Consider the following 20,000-nt stretch of genomic DNA (forward strand, 5'->3'; position numbering starts at 1 on the left):
GTAAATAAGCGCTGCCATATTGTCAACGTTCCAGAGTAGTAAAAGACCGGGTTCGTTCTCTTAGATTTCACTTCCCTTAAGTAACTAAATCCTGCAAATCCCCGGTGGCTTGCATCTGTAGTCAATGAGACCCTCTCTGGTAAAAAGTAGAGATTTTACTCTTTCTACATTTGCCTTTCTTAGCAACCAATTAAGGTTTGCGCTTGCTCGTTTACAAAGAATTAAAATTAATTGCGGAATCTTCTGACTCAAGTCCTATGGATCACTGCTCCAAAAGGCTACAGAGGGGCACGCGCGTGACATCAACGCGGATGCACGCAGCCTCAGGCTCCAGCACTCTGCCGTAATAATCAATTATACCCCCTGATCGCCGCACCGATCGGACCCGCGGGATACTACCAGTCGGGGGAACTAGCGGGGATGTTCCAGAAGAAAACCCCGAAGCTGGGGACCCCAGATCTCTCCCACTTCAGCTGCGGGCAGCCAGCAGCAGCAGACAAAAGGAAAAACAAAGATAGCGCCGCCGAGCTGAGCGCACGGGATTCCACTGCAGTCAACACTTCAATCAGGTAAGGCAGTACAAGAAAAACAAACCTCAGGGAGAGCGACACCTTTATATCCAGGTGTCAAAATTCTACCCACAGCTGAAAAGAGTAATCCCACATGTAATTGACGTCACTGAGTTAGGCAGAAGAAAAGATTCTTAGAAGTGGAACATATCTAAGGTAGCCCTGACAAATGTACATGACGGGGATCTTTATACCCTTATAGGTGTCATACATGTGAAGGGACACATTTGCCAGCATTGTCCATGTGTACTACAGTCTTGCATATGGGCACGAAAAAGCAGCCCTATCCATTTTGCACATCTAGAGTACAGTAGGTAGCTTGTTTTCGCCTCTTCAGATTTCCTTTTTGGCCTATTCTGGAGTACTAGGCCGTGGAAATGTGATAAGATTAATTCCTGTCTTCTAGGTGACATGCATTCTGCACTTATACGGGCCTAGATGAAGAATGTGTAGATCTGGTTTCCAATTTTCTTGTACATTTTCCTGTTTTAACATGTCCACGTGTGCAGTGAAATCTCCAGAACAAGCACTCCATAGGAACGATTGAAAAATCAAACAAATTAACTAATCAGATGTATAACAAAATGTAATTTCTGTTAATGTTTTTAATGGATTTTAATAAACACAAGTGGATTTTAAGATTTTTTCTGTGTCACATTCGAATATTTGTATGTTGATGCACCTGTATGCATGCAAAAGACCAATTAACTATTTAATTTTGTCAATATGAAATTCAACCTGTCCGTAAAATCTTTAAAGATACACACCTGATAGGGCCTGACTTTGTGATGAATCTCTTGAATTCCCACCTCTCTCGTTCTTACATCCCGACACTAAATATAAAACAAACTTTCATTATCGTCAAAGCGCACATACTCTTGAGGTTACATTATATTGACATAATAAACAGTGTTCCCTTTGGAGAAGCATGCTTGAGAGCGCCACCATTTTTTTACAGAGTCTCACTGGACACGGTCTTGTCACTCTATACTAAGAAAGAGATAAAGAAAAAGCCAGTCAACGTACAATCCCTGTTATCTGACAAAGAACACCATTTGGTAAAGAACTTAAAAGTAACCATGAGTAAAGCTAAGATTTGGTTGCTTTAGTTTCTTAAGCAAGTTATTTTCATTGGGGATAGTGCTTGTGAATCCACTGTTTCCTCTCATTTTAGCCCCCTCTGTGAAAGAGTCATTAACAATTGGGAAAGGAGGGGCGTGAGGATACAGCTGTGAAACCTCCTGTTTGTGACACCATGACATTATACAAAAGGCAGTAGTTTGTTTAAATAAAAAAGTACAAACACTCAGAATTAAAAAAAACTGGGCCCCTTGCAAGGACCGCATCTTTAAGCTCCTTCCTCTGCTTGGCTCTGTGCAGTTTAACACAGGGGGTGCCGACACTGCCCAACTATTCTTATTAATCAAAGAGATTGACTTTTGAAATTAGGCTGCACAATAGATCATGTTTCTACTTTCTCTGTCCTTATACCAACGGCTATGTGGCTAAATAAACAGGTAGGGGAGGAAATGGACAAGAAGAGGAAGGCGTTTAGATTCGGGACGGAGGGAAGGGACGGGGACATCTTATCAGAATTATAAGGAATGTAACAAAAATTGCAAAAGGGCACTCAAATTAGCAAAAATGGATAATGAAAAAAGGATTGCAATAGAAAGTAAGGTCAACCCTAAAATGTTCTTTAAGTACCTTAATAACATAAAAATGAGAAAAGAAAATATAGGACCCTTTCAGTGTCAGATGGGCAGGCGGATTATTGGAGATAAGGAAAAAGCAGAGGTATTAAACAAGTTCTTTGCCTTTGTGTTTACCAGGGAAGAATCAAGTTCAATAGTAGTGCCGCAGGAGGAAGCCACAATCTCCATATTAATGAACAATTGGTTAACTGAGGAAGAAGTTCATAAGCGGCTTGAAAAAATAAATAAGGCACCTGGCCCCGATGGCATACATCCAAGAGTTCTCAAGGAGTTAAGCTCAGTAATAGCCAAACCATTATATTTAATATTCAAGGACTCCATTTCCACAGGCTCAGTACCACAAGATTGGCGTAAAGCAGATGTAGTGCCTATATTTAAAAAGGGAGCTAGATCACAACAGGGGGAATTACAGACCTGTAAGCCTGACTTCAATAGTAGGGAAACTACTTGAAGGTTTAATACGCATAATATTCAGGAATACCAAATGGAAAACAACATTATTAGTAATAGTCAGCATGGATTTATGAAGGATAGATCATGCCAAACTAACCTTATTTGTTTCTTTGAGGAGGTAAGTAGGAATTTAGACCAGGGTAATGCAGTTGATGTGGTCTACTTAGATTTTGCAAAGGCTTTTGATACGGTTTCACACAAGAGGTTGGTGTACAAAATAAAGAAAATTGGACTAGGTAATAATATATGCACCTGGATTGAAAACTGGTTAAAAGGACAGACAACAGAGGGTTGTCATAAATTGAACTTTTTCAGGTTAGGCTAAAGTCGTGAGTGGAGTACCTCAGGGATTGGTACTGGGACCCTTGCTTTTTAACTTGTTTATTAATGACCTTGAGGTTGGCATCAAGAGCAAAGTCTCCATCTTTGCTGATGATACTAAATTGTGTAAGGTAATAGAATCAGAGAAGGATGTAATTTCTCTTCAGAAGGACTTGGAGAGACTGGAAACGTGGGCAGGTAAATGGCAGATGAGGTTTAATACAGATTATGCAAGGTTATGCATTTGGGATGCAAGAATAAAAAGGCGACTTACAAATTAAATGGGGATAAATTGGGGGAATCCTTGGAGAAGGATTTAGGAGTGCTTGTAGGCAGCAGGCTTAGCAATAGTGCCCAAAGTCATGCAGTAGCTGCAAAGGCAAACAAGATCTTATCTTGCATCAAACGGGCAATGGATGGAAGGAAAGTAAACATAATTATGCCCCTTTACAAAGCATTAATAAGACCACACCTTGAATATGGAGTACAATTTTGGGCACCAATCCTAAGAAAAGACATTATGGAACTAGAGAGTGCAGAGAACAGCCACCAAATTAATAAAGGGGATGGACAATCTAACTTATGAGGAGAGGCTAGCTAAATTAGATATTTTTACATTAGAAAAGAGGCGTCTAAGAGGTGATATGATAACTATATACAAATATATTCGGGGACAATACAAGGAGCTTTCAAAAGAACTATTCATCCCACGGGCAGTACGAAGGACTCGGGGACATCCCTTAAGGTTGGAGAAAAGGAGATTTCACCAGCAACATAAGAAAGGGTTCTTTACAGTAAGGACAGTTAACATGTGGAATTCATTACCCATGGAGACTGTGATAGCAGATACAATAGATTTGTTCAAAAAAAGGTTGGACATCTTTTTAGATGGGAAAGGTATACAGGGATATACCAAATAAGTATACATGGGAAGGATGTTGATCCAGGGATTAATCCGATTGCCAATTCTTGGAGTCAGGAAGGAATTTATTTTCCCCCTTATGAGATATCATTGGATGATATGACTCTGGGGTTTTTTGTTTGCCTTCCTCCTCTGGATCAATAAGTAAGTATAGATATAGGATAAGGTATCCGTTGTCTAAATTTAGCATAGGTTGAACTTGATGGACGTACGTCTTTTTTCAACCTCATCTACTATGTAACGTAAGTTATAGAAACTTTCAACGTTTCCATCCCAAATCTGCCTGAAATGAGCTTCTTCGCATGTCTGTCAGTATGACTTGCGCTAAAGCAACTTTTTGCTGCAGAGACATGATCAGTTGAAGAAGGGACGGCATTATTGCGGGTGCTGCCCTGACGGTGCTTAGGATGCAAGGCCCAGGTCTGTAAGCCTGTTGGTGTGTAAAACAGGCTCACGTGTGTGCGAGTCGTATATTTGACCTTTACTTTTCACATTTAAAAGCAAAATTGCCAAGTAGTTTCGAAGTTAACCTCGAAGGGCCGGAATTAGAGAGAGTTTGAGGTTTGGGGGAAATGAATGGACCGTTCGTTATTAGCGCGACTCCACCAGTCTATATAATTAAATATCAGAAAGACCGACTTCAAATCATGGAGATTCACATAAATCAAGTTGGCGTTCACGTGTCCGTCACTAGCGATTTTTCAAGCATCACTCTTTTCCTAACATAACTGTGCCCTAACAAGTATTGTATATACACACATGCAGGGAATGGGTTAACTGCCTTAAAGCCAGGACTATGTGTTATCTGCGTTGCTTACCTCAGTGCCCAAATCCTTCATTCTGGCTAATGCCAGCTCCCTCAGGTTGCCATGCTCCACCCCCGAGCTAACCAATGGCATTGGGATATCTCTACGGAAAGAGTTAGATTAAAAATAAATTAACAACATATTAAGAGTCAGTTTTAATTAACATCCAACATGCTGTCTGTACACTACTTAATCTTTAGCCGGCACAGGGACACATGAGCATGATTCGAAGTTGCAGAGAATAGAACGCTCTATAAAGAAGTTGCTGCTGTATTTACAGCATCAAAACACCCATATGACAGAATAACATGGAATTAATCAATAACGCAATACATTTCTGTCTCATTGTGGATAAAATAGCAGGAGACCTACGTCCCAAGTAGATGTATCCATGACCCACTTAGAAATGGGTGCTTTCAAATAATTTAACTGTACAGTATAATTTTATTTGAATACCGCCAACACATTCCACAGTGTGGTATAATGTGGAAGGGAGGACAATACCACTGTAAGACCAAGGAGTACATCTATGTTAAGACAAGCAGACAGTGGAAAGGACCAAACAGCTGACAATCTAGGAGGAGGAGAGTGAAGACACAAGGAATAGTGTGTGGGAGTTTCTTAGTAGGGGTTTGGCTATAAACACCAGGACTCCAAGTATGCGGTCCTAGGATGAAAGAAAAAGAAAGCAGTCAGAAGAGTGTTGAATCGGTGGAACTTTTAAATATATGCATGGTAGGGAACAGTCTGATTATGCACGGTAGAGAATTCCAGAGTTGGGGTGCAAAAAGGGAATGTGTTAGGGGGGTGGGAGCGAAAGGAAGTAATAAGGGAGGTAGAGAGACGTTGATCAAGAGCAGAACGTATACTGCGTGTAGGAGAATACCTGGATGTAGAGAGTACAAGTGTCTTGAATTCAAGTGTGTGTGTGTGTGTGTGTGTGTAGCAAAATGTAGGGACTTGCAAAATGGTGCAGCAGAGGAGGCGGAGCAGTTAGTTAGGTAAATGAGCCTGGCAGCAGCATTTATAATGGTCTGGAGAGGAGACAGATGGCAGAGGACGTGACAACTTTAGAAGCAGGTTGCAGTAGTCTAGTCGGGATAGGAGTGTGCAAGAATTTTGGTGGATTGTTCCATGAGGAAGGGAGGTCCCGAGAGGATAGGTAGATTTGGGTATCATCAGCATAGAGGTTGAAGTGAATGACTATTAGATTACCAACGGAAGTAGAAGTCCTTGAACAGAGCCCTGGGGTACACCAACTGTGCAGCACTATCTATACATGGCGATAAGCTATCTCCAGGGATGGGCTCATTGTCCACTGACAGAATGACGTCTGTGCCCATTAGTCTGAGTCTTGCTGCAATAACTACCACCAATTTGTGTGGTAGCCCCCAAAACCATAGATGATCCAAAATGATGCCAATGCACAGTGTTTGAATTACTGAATGTACAGGCATGAAGAAGGGCATCTTTTACATGTACTGATGTCAGATCTCCTTTCTTTTCAGCTTTCATGATTCACCTGGCACATCTTGAACACATGTACCCTTAGTGAATGTGTTTAGAAACTCTAGATCTAAAAACAGCCCAGAGAGAGCCATCACTTTTGAATGCAAGAAACATTTAAATGAGAACGTGTCCACCTCAACTAGTAACTTCACAAATCCATAGTGTTTGAGTATTGAATAAGCCCCTTAAATGGTGATACCAACAAAATAATGAAGCCATACAATATATTTTGCTTTCAGCAGGACAAAACCTGGAGAATTAATGCTGCAGGGAGCATTTTATTTATTTAATAAAAATGAAGTCTCATTTTCAGGAGTCACTAGAAATATATATATATTTCACACTTTAATAAAAAAAATAAAAACACATTTTGTGTTATAGCTTAACAAGCCATTCAATACTCTCAAAATGATCCTTCCCTTTTATTACAGAAATGTCAGTCTAAATGTTAACAAAATACATTAAAAAAATGGAATAAAGTAATGTTAATATGAACTTGCATAAACCCTTTATTCAGTCAGATTTGCACAATCTGTGAGTGTTATTCATTAAACTTCAATGGGAGTTTTCATGCGATTAGTACCGCAATTGGCACGATCACAGTGTAATGAATAATTCTCTATATGTCATTATATTCCCCTCCTTTGGAGCGCCCAGAAAATCGAAGCATAGTATTAGTTTAAAAAAAAAACAAAACAAAAATAAACATTAATAAAAAGGCTTAGCAGTATAAAAACAAAAAGAAAAAAAGAAAACCGTGAAAGCAAAACATGTTCAAAAATATATATCTTTCTGGATTTTGACAGTGCATAAAAATGTAATACAATATATTTTATTAATGGATATCTATCTATATCGATCTCTATCTCTATCTATCTATAGATATCCATTAATAAAAGCCAATAAGCCAATCACAGGGGGAACAAATACACACACAAACATATATATAAAAGACTGAAATAATGTTTGTGTGTGTATTTGTTCCCCCTGTGATTGGCTCCCCCAGCTCATTGGCCTGAGGGTGGGCTGACGTCACAGCAGGGCCTGCCCCTCACACCGCGTGCTCCTCTTGGGCTCACTTGCAGTTGGCAGCTCACTTGGCGGGACAACACACTGACTACTTTGCTACTCACGCTCCTCAGCTCACCGCCGCTGATCTCACCCTTCCACCCGCTCCTCACTCTCTCGCTCTCCTCCCCCCCCCCCCCCGTCACACCGCTAAACACGGTCCTCGGCGCCGCCGCTTCCCCTCCCCCCCGCCGTTCACAACAAAAGCCAGCCTCCCCTGCACCGCTACCCTCGGTTCCGCTGCGCGCACCGCCTCACCTCTCCCCCCCGTTCATCGCCTCACCTCTCCCCCAGAGACAGTCAAGAGAGAGGGGGGGGGGGGGCAACACCAGACTGACTGACACACACACACACACACACACACACACAAACTGACTGCCAAACACACACACACTGACTGCCAAACACACACACACACACACACACACACACACTGACTGCCACACACACACACACACACACACACGAACTGACTGCCAAACACACACACACACACACACACACACACGAACTGACTGCCACACACGTACGAACTGACTGCCACACACACACACACACACATGAACTGACTGCCACACACACACACACACACACACACACTGACTGACTGCCACACACTCACACACACACACACACACACACACACACACACACACACTGACTGACTGCCACACACACACACACACACAAACTGACTGCCACACACACACAAACTGACTGCCACAAACACACACACACAAACTGACTGCCACAAACACACACACACACACACACAAACTGACTGCCACACACACACACACACACACACACACACACACACACTGACTGCCAAACACACACACACACACACACGAACTGACTGCCAAACACACACACACACACACACACACACACACACACACGAACTGACTGCCACACACACACACACACGAACTGACTGCCACACACACACACACACACACACACACACACACACACACACACACACACACACACACACACACACACACACACACACACACACACACACACACACACACACACACACACGAACTGACTGCCACACACACACACGAACTGACTGCCACACACACACACACACTGACTGCCACACACACACACACACACACACAAACTGACTGCCACACACACACACACAAACTGACTGCCACACACACACACACACACACACACACACACACACACACACACACACACAAACTGACTGCCACACACACACACACACACAAACTGACTGCCCCACTGACACACACACACACACACACACAAACTGACTGCCACACACACACACACACACACACACACAAACTGACTGCCACACACACACACAAACTGACTGCCACACACACACACACACACACACACACACAAAGTGACTGCCACACACACACGAACTGACTGCCACACACACACACGAACTGACTGCCACACACACACACGAACTGACTGCCACACACACACACGAACTGACTGCCACACACACACACGAACTGACTGCCACACACACACACACACACGAACTGACTGCCACACACACACACACACACGAACTGACTGCCACACACACACACACACACACACACACACGAACTGACTGCCACACACACACACACACACACACACGAACTGACTGCCACACACACACGAACTGACTGCCACACACACACACACACACACACACACACACACACACACACACACACACACACACACACACACACACACGAACTGACTGCCACACACACACACACACACACGAACTGACTGCCACACACACACACACACACACACACGAACTGACTGCCACACACACACACACACACGAACTGACTGCCACACACACACACGAACTGACTGCCACACACACACACGAACTGACTGCCACACACACACATGAACTGACTGCCACACACACACACACACACACACACACACACACACACACACACACAATGACTGCCACACACACACACACACACACACACACACACACACACACACACACACACACAATGACTGCCACACACACAATGACTGCCACACACACAATGACTGCCACACACACACTGACTGCCACACACACACACGAACTGACTGCCACACACACACTGACTGCCACATACACACACTGACTGCCACACACACACACTGACTGCCACACACACACACTGACTGACTGCCACACACACACACACGAACTGACTGCCACACACACACACACGAACTGACTGCCACACACACAAACTGACTGACACACACACACACACACACACACACACACACTGACTGACTGCCACACACACACACAAACTGACTGACTGACTGACTGCCACACACACACACACACACACACACACACACACACACACACACACACAAAGTGACTGCCACACACATACACACACTGACTGCCACACACACACACACACGAACTGACTGCCACACACACACACTGACTGCCACACACACATACACACACTGACTGCCACACACACACACACACACACTGACTGCCACACACACACACACACACACACACACACACACACACACACACACACATACATTGACTGCCACACACACATACATTGACTGCCACACATATATACTGTACATTGACTGCCACACACACACACACAGAGACTGACGCGCGCACGCGCGCACGCACACACACACACACACACAGAGACTGACGCGCACACACACACTGACTGGCTGACGTACACACACACACACACACACACACTGGCTGACACACACACACAAACACACAGACTGACTGACGCGCGCACACACAGACTGACGTACACACACACACACACACAGACTCACGCACACACTCGCCACACACACACTGACTTACGCACACACGCACACACTGCATGAAGCTGTAAAGGCGGGGGGAACAGAGCTGTAAAGGGGGGGGGGAGAACGGAGCTGTAAGGGGGGTGGGGGACCGGACCTGTAAATGGGGGGGAGTAGGTACCGGACCTGTAAATGGGGGGGGGGGGGGGCGGCGGATTGATGTGAGTGGGGGACAAACAGAGAGGGGGGAAACAGGGGAAGAGAGAGAGAGAGGGGGGGGAGGAGAGAGAGGGAGGGGGGAGAGAGAGGGAGGGGTGAGAGAGGGGGAGGGGAGAGAGGGGGAGGGGACAGAGAGGGAGGGGAGCGGTAACTTTACATCCCGGGCAACGCCGGGTATATCAGCTATTTAATAAAACTAAGAATAACCAGGCTCTTATCGCAGGGTCGTTTACCAATCTCAAATGTTCTAAAACTTTGTTGGACCTCCCCATCGGCTCCTCCAGCAGCAGCCGCCATATTAAATGTCTATGGGTGGGAAACGCTAGATTCAGACAAATTGTGGGAGTTTGTGGGGTGCAAACCATACCCATGATTGAAAGAACGGATCACCTCATTTAACTTGGTGAGGATATCTCCCGCCAAACTACCAACAGTAGGACCTGAGAAACTTCTACCCACCACAAAAGAGTTAAATAAGAAACCTGTGAACTCTGGGGTGTCGCAGAAGGGATCCTTAATCCAGTCTCTAAAGGCTGATGTTTTCGCACTATGTTTCAACAAGCCGCCCACCTGTAATATTTTAATATTGTTGTAACCACCCCCCTTGAGATAACTATTTACTTAAGGGGTTAATGGATCCTTGAGGGTTAACAATAAGGAGTAGCTAGAGTGTAACGCTGTAGTTATCACCTGGCGTAGAGTAACTAGCCACATACACCTTGTAAATGATGTCCAACATGTCACTGAATAATAAGGTGCAAAGTAAAATTAAAACCACTCTCCCAGTAGGCATGGTGATTAGTGATGTCACTGCTAGTATATATGGTGGTGTAAAACCTTCTAGGTGCAGATCCCAGGAGAAGACAGATGTCGGATCTTACTGTTTATAGCGTGAGTCCTGTTAGTGTGAAGCTCTGTGTGTAGTAGTAGGACCATCTTTGCTACTTGCTATTGCGAGAGGGAGTGGCTCAGTGAGTAAAAGACACACTGGCACTGAGAGTTTGAAGCAGGGGAGCCTGGTTCAATTCCTGGTGTCGGATCCTTGTGACCTTGGGCAAGTCACTTTATCTCCCTGTGCCTCAGGCACCAAAAACATAGATTGTAAACTCCACGGGGCAGGGACTGTGCCTGCAAAATGTCTCTGTAAAGCGCTACGTGTAACTAGCAGCGCTATACAAAAACATGCTATTATTATTATTATTTTCCAGTTAGGGAAGGGTCACTTTTACAAAATAGGTCCCCTCTATATGGTCCTGTGATGTGTCCCACCCACAAGAGGGGGATATACATGGAGTACCATGAGGTTCCCCAGTGGGGGGTCTTGGCGTGTCATCCTAGTGTCACTTTTACTCAGGTGCCACTTTATTTACGCCATTAATCACTTTTCACATTCCTGCCGTTTTCTTTATAGAAGAAAGAGGAGTGAGGTCCGACTACAAGCTCGTTTAATTATTTCTAATGAGAATTTTTCCATTGCTGAAGTTAGTTCACCTTTAAAGGCCATGAGAAAGAGAGCATATAAAATGTTTTGCTAAAAAGTTGACGTTTCCGTCTAAGAGTGGAAACCGTTCTCATGTGAAATGAGATCTTTTGAAGTTCTACATATTAATAGGCGTGAAAGTATTTTTCCCAGATATGTGCTTTGGAGTCTGCAAAAGCACAACAGAGACCTAAGGAGAAATAATATGCAGAACTGCAGATCTGCAACAGCATCATAATTGTGCTCACTTCATAAGCCACTAAATACATAGCAATAGCACATTGTTTACAAGTACTTCTGGTTTTGAAATGAACCAGCAACAGCAAAATAAAAACAAAGTTCTGATTTCATAACACAGTGAAGCGAAATATGAATTTTTTGTTAATTATGCTATTGCAATAAGATGTTTATTAAGCAATTATTGTTACCTCTGCCGTGTCTGGGACCGTTGAAATGCATAACTCTACAATGTGCTGCAGTCTTGGAATTATTGATGGGATTATTTTAGTTTATGATAACGTCCCTAACCGTATAGATCCCACCTCGGGCGCCAAGAATGCACTCATGACCAAGTTCTTTTTTCAGCTTTCCACTAATTAACTTTGTGCGATAGTGATTGCCGCTAAGTTTTGGAATGTTTACATAAGGACATATATCAGGTATTCGCTGGTCAGGAAAGAGATGTCATGCAAAATCCTAGCAGTCGTACTGTTCCAACAGAAGGGTACACTTCTCATAAAGTAACTTGTTTTAATGGACCAACAAGAGAGTTATTCACATACAGTACAGGTATTCAAACATACAGTGGCGAGAAAAGGTTTGTGAACCTCAATGATAATTAAATATCCAATAGGGTGTATGTTAACCAATTACCTGTCTTGAAACAAGATGATGTATGAATTAGACAAACAATGGAGTAATTAAGTCAGGGTATGTGAAAAAGTAAGTGAAATCCTTGTTTTATCAGCTAAATTAAAGGGGGATCATTAGAATCAGGTGTTTAAATAATTAGGTAGATCTTCGGGTGTGAGTTTGAGAGGTCCCACTCTATATAAACATCAGAAACTTTGTGAGTTCGGTCTTCACCATACGGATAGCCTTTGGCGCAGCTAAAGGGTGAGACGTTTGCTGATGTTAAAGCTTCTCTATTTCAAATCTGAAACTCACCAGCCCTTCATCCCCTGTACCCAATTTTCCAACTCTATCTGTCCATGAAATGTCTGTGAATTGACTGTAAAGCCTCTGTTCTTTTAATGTAACCATGTATTGTTATAACTCTGAGCCCAGGACATACTTGAGAACGAGAGGTAACTCTCAATGTATTACTTCCTTGTAAAACATTTTTAGAAATAAATTAGGTGTGTGGAAACATGTCATGCCACAATCAAAAAGAATCTGAGGACTTCAGAAACGCAGTTATTGATGCTCATCAGTCTAGAACGTTTTACAAAACCATTTATAAGGATTTGGGGCTCCACCAATGCAATGTCAGAAATGGAGAAAGTTCAAGAAAATAGTCACTCTACCCAGGAGTTGTGATCCTACCAAAATCTCCCCAAGAACAAACCAGCAAATCATCCAGAAAGTCACAAAGAAGCCCAGAGTAACATCCAAGGATCTGCAGGCCACTCTCGTCTTGGCTAAAGTGAGTGTTCATAACTCAAAAAAGACTGAACAAGAATGGTGTTGATAGAAGGATAGCCAGGAAGAATCCACTGCTCTTTAAAGAGAACATTGCTGCCGATCTGAAGTTCGCCAAAGAGCACGTAGATGAGCCACAAGACTTCTGGGACAATGTTCTCTGGACAGACGAGTCAAAGCTAGGATTTTTTGGCCTCAATGAGATACGTTATGTTTGGCGAAAACTGCGTTCAAACAGAAGAACCTTATCCCAACCGTCAAGCATAGTATTGGGAGTATGATGGTTTGGAGCTTCTTTGCTGCTAAAGGACCTGGATGACTTGCCATCATTGACACAACCATGTATTCTGCATTGCATCAGACGATTCTAGAGAATGTCAGGCCATCCATCTTTGAGCTGAAGCCAAAGTGGGACATGCAGCAAGACAATGATCGGAAACATACAAGCAGATCTACAAAATAATGGCTGCAGAAGAAGAAATTCCGTGTTTTAGAATGGCCTAATCAAAGTCCGGACCTAAACCCCATCGAAATGCAAGGAAGCCCTCAAATGTCACCGAGTTGAAGCAGTTCTGTAAGGAGCTATGGCCCAAAATGCCTCAAAACCGATGTGAGAGACTGACCAGTAGTTACAGGAAACGCTTCATTGAAGTCATTGCTGCTCAAGGGGGCGCCACCAGCTACTGAATCTAAAGGTTCATATACTTTTTCACACATGGATACTGAATGTTGAATCATTTGTGGATAAATACATTTTGAAAAAGTATCATGTTGTTGTATCTTTTGTTTGATCAGGTTATCTTGACCTATTATTAGGATTTAGATTAACATCTAATAACATTTAGGTTTGAAATATGTTAAAATGCGATGTGGTTCCCAAACTTTTTTTCGCCACTGTAATACACATAGCTTTTAATGCCTCACGGGTCTCTTCTTCGGAGATATGTTCAACATCAGAAAGCGCAGCCGCTGATAGATATAGCTATTTATTGTGGGGCTGCGAATGTGAGCAATTGTTTTGTCTGAAAGAGACCAAACACTACTGTCCAGCAGCGTTACTGTGGCAGGAATTACTCCTGGTTCTTGGTCCAATGACCGGAAAGAAGCTACAATGCCGCAGCTACCAGTACAAGTCATCATTAGCAAACAAGATCATGGTCCTAGACAGAATAACTACTACTATGGTCTGAGGCCTTAGACCGCTCATTTCCAGCTTGGAGAAGTTAGCGGTTATGAAAGTCATTATTGGGTTGGATAGCGTACAGTATGTAGAGAGCCACCATACAGTACCTTTTCCTGTCAGCCAGAAGTGGAACACGATTTCTGGTGCCGACAGGAGCAGGGAGAGGAAGGTTCACAGTGACCGAGCGGCTGCTGCTGAGCTCTGGAGCTGTCGGGTTACTGCTGCGTGGGATGCCGCCGCGCCACAAGGCCTAGGACAGGTGGGAGAGTTGTCCCAGCTTCCTCCCCCCCCCCCCCGGCAGCCGCGGACCCCCGAGGGGTGCTCACGGAACCCCGGTTGAAAATCCCTGATCCAGAGTATAGTGATACCATGCGCTTAGCATTGTGCAGTATGAAGTATCTATTTCCCCCCAAAATACTGTATAAGGCTACTTAGAAATAGGCAAGGATAGAAATAATCCGGCAGTCGTGAAATTAACTGCTGGTTTCTACTTCAGGGAAATGCAATGCATTGCAGACCCCTCTGACAGGGAAGCGGTTCAAAAAATATATATAGAAGAGAGCTATTGTGTCAACTGCTTTCATTTCATTGACGCACTAAAATAATGTGGTTAACGTAAAGTGCACCATTTAGGGTCCCCTTATGGTATTCACTGATCAGCATCAAGACAAGCACACTAACAAAAGTTACTGGGCGGGCATACAACAGCTGAGTAAAAGGGTGTCAAAGCCACTTTATTTAACAAAGATCTGCAACCACTTATCAACATGAATAGAACAGTACACTGGAGAATTAATTGATCTTTCCTTGCAAGATTCTACTCAGTACGAAATACTCCAGGGTACTTTGCAAAAGACAAATCGCACTCTGGAAGATGTTGCAGCAAATAAATCTTGTTACGCCACACGGTTATCTGCTCAGAGCATTTCTAGTGAAAGCAAATCTGTCTTCCACTGATCCATGATACAAATGTAACTAAAAGGATAGTATAGTGTATGTACCATCATATACACGGGACATCTTTAAAGCAGGAATCTCCTGGAAATCTCACAGGAAACTTTGCAATATCTTGATTTTAATCTGATGATGAACAACAGTGCCTCTGACCTCTGTGGAACTCCAAATTAGACAAATGTGTCTTTAACATTTAAAAAAATAAAATAAAAACACAACTCCACAATAACTATACTCTGTGTCAGATTTCCCATTAGGCCCGGGCCTAAGGTGGCAACATCTTGGGGCGGCAAAAATTTCCGCCCCCATATAATTTTGCCGCGCTCTCAGGCCTCTGGAAGCTAGTGGGAAGATGCTTGCCTGTGTGGCTGCCTCCTTTCTGCCGCGCTCCTGTTCCTTTAGAATCCCAGCGCAAAATGATGTTGCTGACGTCCCCAAAGTGATGTCACACGGCGTCTCATTGTCCTGGCAACGTCATGTCACGCTGTTGCGTTCCCATGGCAACGCGCCACCGTACGACGTCATGTTGGTGACGTCCGCAGCGTCATTTGATGCGGCGATTCCAAAGAAGCACAAGGGCGGCAGGGAGGCGGCGGCCACACCGGCAATTGCCATGGGGTGGCAAATTTTGAAATCCGCTGCCGAGTATACTTATCTGAGAGGACAACTGGAAGTCGCCACAGCATCAGGAGATGTTGACGTGGCTTTCTATTGCTGATCCTGGAGCTGTCTAGTATTCATATTATTCTAATGGGATATTTAAAAAGTAAGATATTTTGAGAAGCGGGATGGGTCTCCAGCGTTTAATCTAGTTTGGCTCTGGCGGACCCTGGATCAGACCGCTCTGAACGGGGGGAGAAAAAGCAGTGTGGAATCTTGCTTTCAAGAGACATTACACACCGCACTTTAAAAAATACCAAGAATAATATATATGGTTTTTTTTTTTCCTTTGAATAAATGTGGCATTTAATAAAAACAAATAAAATTAAGCTGTCAGCTGTCAGCAAAGATCCTGCTTCCCTCGGTTTCACGTAATGGCTGCCTTTTAGTTTCAATCAATCCTTCAGTCAGTGTAAGGCCTCGGGCATGGTCAGCGCTTAGGCGCTGACCCGTGCTGAGGCGCGCTCTCACTTACCAGTGAGCCCCTGCAGTCGCAATGAGAGCGGCTATAGCAGGGGCTTCCGCATGCGTGCGGAAGCGTAGGTCTTTAGAAAATTTTACATTTGCGCACTCACGGGAGCGCAGGGCTGATCACGTGAGCGGTTCGCCCAATGAGGGCGAACCAGCTCCGTAACGTCACTGGCCCGCCCCCCGACACGCCCCCGGACAGCGCGCTAACCAAGGCCAGGGAAAGCGGGTCTCAGCACGCCACCGCACGGGCTGAGTCACCATGGACTCAGCCTAACTCAGCAGCTACAATGCATCCTGAGATGACCAAGGTAACATTGTGTATTGTTACAGTCTGCAGCTCAAACTGCTGGGAATATTGGCAACAAATTATCAATAAACAGGAAAGTGTTGCAAAAGATCTTGCACTGCTGGGAAGTGTGCTAAACCCCGCTATAGGAATCAAAGGATGCTCAGTGTATTACAACTAATTAAAAATAGCATTTAGAGTTGAAATGTTGCTTTTTTTTTTAAATGCAGTATTATCTAATACTACAGAATTGACATTAAAAAACACAAACAAAACCCACATCTAGGCTATTGAATGCTTTGCTCCTTTTTTTAAACGAAACCACATTAAGATCACTTCCAAGGTCAGTCATATTTGGAAGGGACTGCACTTTGAGATCTTTTCTGCATACATAGAGATATTTAAAAACTTCTGCACTGTTAACCACCTTCCATTCCCATACTGAAGCATCACTGAATCTTTCTGTGTCTGCTGAATCTCTGGTTGGTATGGAAGCTAGAGAGGAATATGTGGGTCCAGAAAACTGGAAGCAAATGACCACAAATACTAGAACAGGGGGGCGCAAACTTTTTTCCCTGCGCCCCCCTGACGGCTGTCCCCTCGCTCCCGCGCCCCCCCCAACCCCAACTTACCCGCGCTCCGGCGTAATGACGTCACGTTGCCATAGCAACGTGACGTCACATGACCTCGCAGCGTCATTTTGACGCCGCGTTGCCATGGCGCCGCAGGGAGGAAGCCGCCGGAGCCACGGTAAGTTAGGTTTACAGAGGCCCTGCAGCTCCCCCGGCACTTAATTTAAGTGCCTTCGGGAAGCGCGCGGGGCCTCTGTAAACCCCGTGACCCCCGTCGGCAGTGTCGCGCCCCCCCTTGGGGTCGCGCCCCACAGTTTGCGCACCGCTGTACTAGAACATCTTTTCTTTGGAAGCAAAGGGTTTAAAAATGATAAAGAACAAGGTTGAGAGAGAAAAAAGGGCCCCTTATTAATAAAAAAAATAAAATACCTCCATACTACACAAAATGTTATTAGTTTTTAATCAGGTTTAGCACCTTAGAGATAAACGTTAGCCATTTTTTACCAGATCAGAAGTTTTAAAGAGCGCCGTCACGTGCGGCACCCTTGTGAGCACGTGACCTGTATATGGGACAAGGGTCAATATACACATCTCTCTAGCCGAGTCACTTTTCTCCACGCGTGGACCCTCAAATGACTAATAATCTGCCCTCAATCCGTCCCAATATACCATCTGTCACGAACAGCACACTTGTGAGCTCGTGACTTAGATATGCAACCTGGGTTAATACACACGGCTACTCTAGCCAAATCACCTTTCTCCTGCGCAAAGTACTTTCAATAAGTTAATATTAACCCCTTACTCAATTGCAATCATATCTATCCGCTGTCACCACCTAAGAAATATGCAAATATATATATATATGCAACCAAGGATAATACACAAGGCCAACTCACTGCCCCACCTTTCTCCTACTTCAAATTAGTTAATATTTACGCTTACTCTGTCACAATATGTACAGTTAATATGCTGCCACCCCAAAAGAAATATGAAATATAATTTGCAGAGTCTAATGGCCCCTGTTAATTAAGAAAAAAACTATGCACTTAATACAGAAAAAAAATCTGTTGTTGCAAAATGTGTCTGAAAATGTAAATACTCTCTACAAAGCGTGCAGCAGCTCAATCAGAGCACAAAGTATTACTTAATAAAGTTCAGGTTTGCCATTATAGAAAAATATAATCCTTATTATGTTACAGAAAAAGATCATTACAAGAACAGTATCATAATAAATGAAGGCAGTTTCTTAAAATAACAGGATAAACATAAGCAGAAATCCCTATACTGTACATTACCATATGCCATAGGTCCTGTCTCATAGAGATCACTGGAGTAGAAAAGGTGATACTTCACGTGCCTGATCCCAAACATATCTGTTAAATTCTCATTTCCTAGCTTCATGGTAAGACCTATATACCATTCTTCTCCCATTGTAAACAATGTAAGCCCACACATATCATCAATCAGCCACTAGGGTGACATTTTTATGACTTAAAAGAAAGAAAATCCTTCCTGGTGACATAAGTTGTCTTCAAAATGTAAAAGACCTCATAACTGTATTCCTATACTGTAATAACTGGAGTAATGTGATTCATAGCAATAGGTTCAGGCTAGTTTGCCAAATGTAACGAGACTCATTTTGACCGGCTTGCGCCTATATTTAAGCGACAAATGGATATCTGTACCGTGTCACACCCTAAACATGAAGGGTTTGGCCATATTGCAACCGTTTCATTGCAACGGTTACGAATATCTATTCGTTGTTCTTGCAAATTGCTGTCCGGCTCAAGATACAGGAAGGCCCCGCTTCTCGGCACTCCGCCGATACGGCGGTGCCGAGAAGAGGGCCGCCAAGTCCGCGCATGCGCAGAACGGGCCGGTCCGGGGTTGCGCATGCGCAGAATGGAGGGGTTTCCCGATGTCACACATGCGCAGAACGGCGCATTGCGCACCCAACGAAAATCGCCGGTTACGCTTTCCGGCGAGTCCTCAGAACGGAACCCGTCGTATTAGTGGGGCCCTGCTGTATCTTCATATGTAATATATTTACTCTTTGGGGGAATACTTCCTTAGCCGCAACCCAGAACACTCTGAAGAATGTCTTTGAAGGTACTTATAATAGTCTCCTGTTTATTCTAGTGTCAGGAAAGCCATATTTCAATCCCTTCTGGCAAAACAGACGTCCTTATCTCTATATTCTATAACTCCTAGAAACTAGGCCTGGTCAAGGCTTTTAACAGGCCAGAAAAACAATTCTTGTATTTCTAAGACAATTTGTACCCGGCGTTAACCCCTTGTGTGCCAGATTGATTAAAATACTTAATATCTTCTGCCATCTTCATGAC

At 43.9% G+C, this 20,000-nt stretch overlaps 1 protein-coding gene across 2 annotated transcripts in view; it reads right to left on the bottom strand.

Moving 5' to 3' along the window:
• The window catches only part of ELP3 (elongator acetyltransferase complex subunit 3), a 188,122-nt gene that overhangs the window by 46,507 nt on the left and 121,615 nt on the right, over positions 1–20,000 (bottom strand). For both annotated transcript variants that reach the window (XM_075598659.1, XM_075598657.1), the window contains exons 11-12: positions 4,799–4,889; positions 1,337–1,402 (exon numbers count right to left, since the gene is read on the bottom strand). In XM_075598659.1, the coding sequence (XP_075454774.1) occupies positions 1,337–1,402; positions 4,799–4,889 (157 nt within the window). The remainder of the gene's footprint in view (positions 1–1,336; positions 1,403–4,798; positions 4,890–20,000) is intronic.

This window comes from Ascaphus truei, chromosome 4 (assembly GCF_040206685.1).
Source record: "Ascaphus truei isolate aAscTru1 chromosome 4, aAscTru1.hap1, whole genome shotgun sequence".
Classification (NCBI taxonomy): domain Eukaryota; kingdom Metazoa; phylum Chordata; class Amphibia; order Anura; family Ascaphidae; genus Ascaphus; species Ascaphus truei.